The sequence below is a fragment of the Antrostomus carolinensis genome, unplaced genomic scaffold (genome assembly GCF_000700745.2).
Source record: "Antrostomus carolinensis isolate BGI_N321 unplaced genomic scaffold, ASM70074v2 scaffold33785, whole genome shotgun sequence".
Classification (NCBI taxonomy): domain Eukaryota; kingdom Metazoa; phylum Chordata; class Aves; order Caprimulgiformes; family Caprimulgidae; genus Antrostomus; species Antrostomus carolinensis.
The window spans coordinates 1-1,145 of record NW_010314863.1 but is presented as its reverse complement, the minus strand read 5'-3'; the positions used below and the strand labels follow the sequence as shown (position 1 = coordinate 1,145).

The window sequence follows — 1,145 nt, the reverse complement described above, 5'->3', positions numbered from 1 at the left end:
CTACACGATACCCTCGCTGCGTTTGCTCCTCCACACCACCAGCGCCGTCATCAGCAGGGTGACGAGGACGGGCAGCAGGATGAAGGGGCAGAGGACGCTGTTGGGAGGGTCGTGCAGGGCCCGGCCGGAGGGAGAGCAGTTCCTGAAGTATTGCTTGTGAACGGCCACAAAGAACTCGTCCACCAGCCGGTTGGGCCAGTAGCAGTCGAGCCTCTCGGCGATCAGCGCCGTGCAGTTCGTCAGCTCCCCGTAGGTGCTGCAACACAGACAAGGACACCGGGGTGGCACCAGGGACCAGCACCCAGCCACGAGCACGCCACCTCCCCCCAGGACCACACAAAATATGACGTGCTTTCTGTTACAGACTGTGCATTTGTCAGTTCAGATCATTGTCTGTGTTCTCTGAATTTTTACATCAGTTTTTTTGAGATTGTAGCCAGAAAGGTACAAAAATCAATGGGGTTTTTTAAAATCCCAGCAGGTTTTGCCACTTTGCTCACACTTTTAAGTGCCCCCCCCACAGCCAAAAGCACAGAGTTCTGATTTACTTCTGTAAATGAAAGAATATTCATAGCAATAACTAGAAGCAAGTGGTTTTTGTTTGGTTTGTGTTAATTTTTGCAGGATTTCATGGCCAGATGGCGGTACTGTGAGAAAATACTGGTCAGAGCCACATAACCAACCCTCTGGCACCTTTAGGCAAAGACCTTCAGGAAACCCATCCTGAGGGCACCATCCTGGAGCTTGTGGGGGTTCAGCCAAAAGGGAACAGAAATAAGTACACTGAATATACTTACAATTTGCCATTTAATTCCCTCAAAAAATAAGGCTTTTTGGAACCAACACATGCTGCTGACCCTCAGCCCTCTGCAGCTGCCAGTCCTTGGCTTTCCAGGTCTGCAGGACCACGACCCAACCCATCTCTCACCAGCCAGCAAGTCCCTTTTTTGAGGTTTTGAGTTGTTTTTTGTTTTGTTTCCGTTTCTTTCCCCAAATATTTGAAAAAGGAGGAGCAGCCCTGAGCAAAAGGCACCACAGAGAGCAAGGACAACCCCTGTGCTGGTCCAACCAGCCACCCTCTGGAAGGACACGTATTCCCCTGGGTTTCAAATCCTACCTGCTTTAAAAATGCCTCTGCATAAAAA

At 50.0% G+C, this 1,145-nt stretch overlaps 1 protein-coding gene across 1 annotated transcript; it reads right to left on the bottom strand.

Annotated features, from left to right (window-relative positions):
* On the bottom strand, positions 1–256 carry RAMP1 (receptor activity modifying protein 1; the record flags this gene model as incomplete). The annotated part of the gene is made up of 1 exon (XM_010167792.1): positions 1–256. A coding segment is annotated over one exon (256 nt), but the record flags the coding sequence as incomplete, so codon positions are not given.
* Between the last annotated feature and the right edge of the window lie 889 nt (positions 257–1,145).